The sequence below is a fragment of the Chinchilla lanigera genome, unplaced genomic scaffold (assembly GCF_000276665.1).
Source record: "Chinchilla lanigera isolate Chin_1 unplaced genomic scaffold, ChiLan1.0 scaffold00003, whole genome shotgun sequence".
NCBI lineage: Eukaryota > Metazoa > Chordata > Mammalia > Rodentia > Chinchillidae > Chinchilla > Chinchilla lanigera.
Window position 1 is genome coordinate 2,047,593 of NW_004955404.1, and position 2,398 is coordinate 2,049,990.

At 59.2% G+C, this 2,398-nt stretch overlaps 1 protein-coding gene across 1 annotated transcript in view; it reads right to left on the reverse strand.

Annotated features, from left to right (window-relative positions):
- Carkd (carbohydrate kinase domain containing) overlaps positions 1-2,046 on the reverse strand; it is a 21,079-nt gene extending 19,033 nt beyond the window's left edge. Inside the window, exon 1 of the mRNA XM_005374003.2 lies at positions 1,108-2,046. Within this exon, the coding sequence (XP_005374060.1) occupies positions 1,108-1,951 (844 nt within the window). The 5' untranslated portion in view covers positions 1,952-2,046. The remainder of the gene's footprint in view (positions 1-1,107) is intronic.
- Positions 2,047-2,398: the final 352 nt, after the last annotated feature.

The window sequence follows — 2,398 nt, forward strand, 5'->3', positions numbered from 1 at the left end:
GCTCGGGCGCTCTTCACCGCTGTGTCGAAGGCCCCGGCCAGCGGCCCGGCCTCCCAGTCTCCCCCGCGCAGGCTGAGCACCGGGTTCCCGGCGGCCCCCGCGCGGGCGGCGGAAGCCAGCTCCCAATTCGCAGCAGCTGGGAGCTCGCCCCACCCTCGGACGAACCTTCACCAATCGCACCCGGTGTCAAGCGATTGACAAGCGCGACGTCCAATCCGGCCTCTTCCTATCTGTCCATTTTAAACCGTGGTCTTTCTAGAAAATAACTGAGGTAGAAGACGCCTCTGTTGCGCCAGAACGTCCCAGAGTTGGCCTTGGCATCGGAAAGTAGGTGGAGTGATAGATCTTTTGCAGATGAGAAGAGTTTAGGAGATGGAGGGAAGGGGGCTGGAGGGGAAGGGAAAGTCAAAAGAATGAGGATGTGTTATGTTGACGGACCAGCTCCCGTGAGGGATGTGATCATTAAGTACTGCAAGCATGTACTAATAAAAATAAAAATTAGGGCTGGGGTTTAGCTCAGCGGCACAGCGCCTGCCTGGCAAGCGCGACGTCGTGAGTTCGATTCCCGGTACCGGAAACAAAACAAAACAATAGTAAAAACAGGAGGTTTATTTAAATAACAAAAAGGAAAGCAAGTGGAATACCCTGGGGCGAATCCCATTGCCCAAATAGATCATGTGCCTTTTTCTTTTCCTTTTGTACCGGGAATCAAACTCAGGACCTCGCGCTCGCCAGGCAGGCGCTGTGCTGCCGAGCTGTATTCCCGGCCCCATGTGCCTTTCTCTAAACGCTGGGTGACCGGCCTCTCCCCTGGAACGCAGCTGGGTTTCTCCCAAGCCGAGCTCTGACAGCAGCTCCCTGCCACCTTCCCAGTCTCAGTGACCGGTCCATCGCGGTGCCTGCTGTGAGCCTAGAAGCCTGAGGGATCCCTGATTTCTCTCTTTCCCCTTGAGCCCTCGCCCCTCTCTCACCTGCGTTGCTACCCCGCCTGAGCCCGCCATCAGGTTAGCCCGCTTCACGGCAATGGCCTGTTTGTTCCCTAGGACCGTGGTGGCAAAGTGCCGAAAACCAGCCTTCACGGAAATACAGTATCTGGCCAAGACTCACCTGAGCTGCTGTCACTGTCCCCGCCGCCGCCAGCAACGCCATGGCTCAGTACAAGGGCGCCGCGAGCGAGGCCGGCCGCGCCATGCACCTCATGAAGAAGCGGGAGAAGCAGCGCGAGCAGATGGAGCAAATGAAGCAGCGGATCTCGGAGGAGAACATCATGAAGGCCAACATCGACAAGAAGTTCTCGGTGCACTACGACGCCGTGGAGGCGGAGCTCAAGTCCAGCACGGTGGGCCTCGTGACGCTGAACGACATGAAGGCCAAGCAGGAGGCGCTGGTGAAGGAGCGGGAGAAGCAGCTGGCCAAGAAGGAGCAGTCGAAGGAGCTGCAGCTGCAGCTGGAGAAGCTGCGGGAGAAGGAGCGCAGGACGGAGGCCAAGCGGAAGATCTCCAGCCTGTCCTTCACGCTGGAGGAGGAGGAGGAGGGCGGCGAGGAGGAGGAGGAGGGCGGCGAGGAGGAGGAGGAGGTCGCCGTGGAGGAGGAGGAGCGGGCAAGGGAAGAGACCGCCAGGAAGAAAAGGAAGTTGGGCAAGAACCCCGACGTGGACACGAGCTTCCTGCCTGACCGAGACCGCGAGGAGGAGGAGAACCGGCTGCGGGAGGAGCTGCGGCAGGAGTGGGAGGCCAAGCAGGAGAAGATCAAGAGCGAGGAGATCGAGATCACCTTCAGCTACTGGGACGGCTCGGGGCACCGGCGGACCGTCCGGATGAAGAAGGGCAACACCATGCGGCAGTTCCTGCAGAAGGCGCTGGAGATCCTGCGCAAGGACTTCAGCGAGTTCAAGTCGGCGGGGGTGGAGCAGCTCATGTACATCAAGGAGGACCTGATCATCCCCCACCATCACAGCTTCTACGACTTCATCGTCACCAAGGCGCGCGGGAAGAGCGGGCCGCTCTTCAACTTCGACGTTCACGACGACGTGCGGCTGCTGAGCGACGCCACCATGGAGAAGGACGAGTCGCACGCCGGCAAGGTGGTGCTGCGCAGCTGGTACGAGAAGAACAAGCACATCTTCCCGGCCAGCCGCTGGGAGCCCTACGACCCGGAGAAGAAGTGGGACAAGTACACGATCCGGTGAGCCGGGAGGTGGCGTGGCCTCCGAGTGTCCACACGTGCCGGCCCCCAGACCCACCCTCCATGCTTTCTTTCTCAACTGTAAAGGAACACGTCCGTGCCGGAGGCCCGCGGCAGAGAAAGTGTGCTTAAAGTCAGTTTTTATTTAGATTAAAAAAAATAAAAAGAAATATGTTACCTCGCAGTTCTGGAGGCTGTAAATCCAGACTCAGGG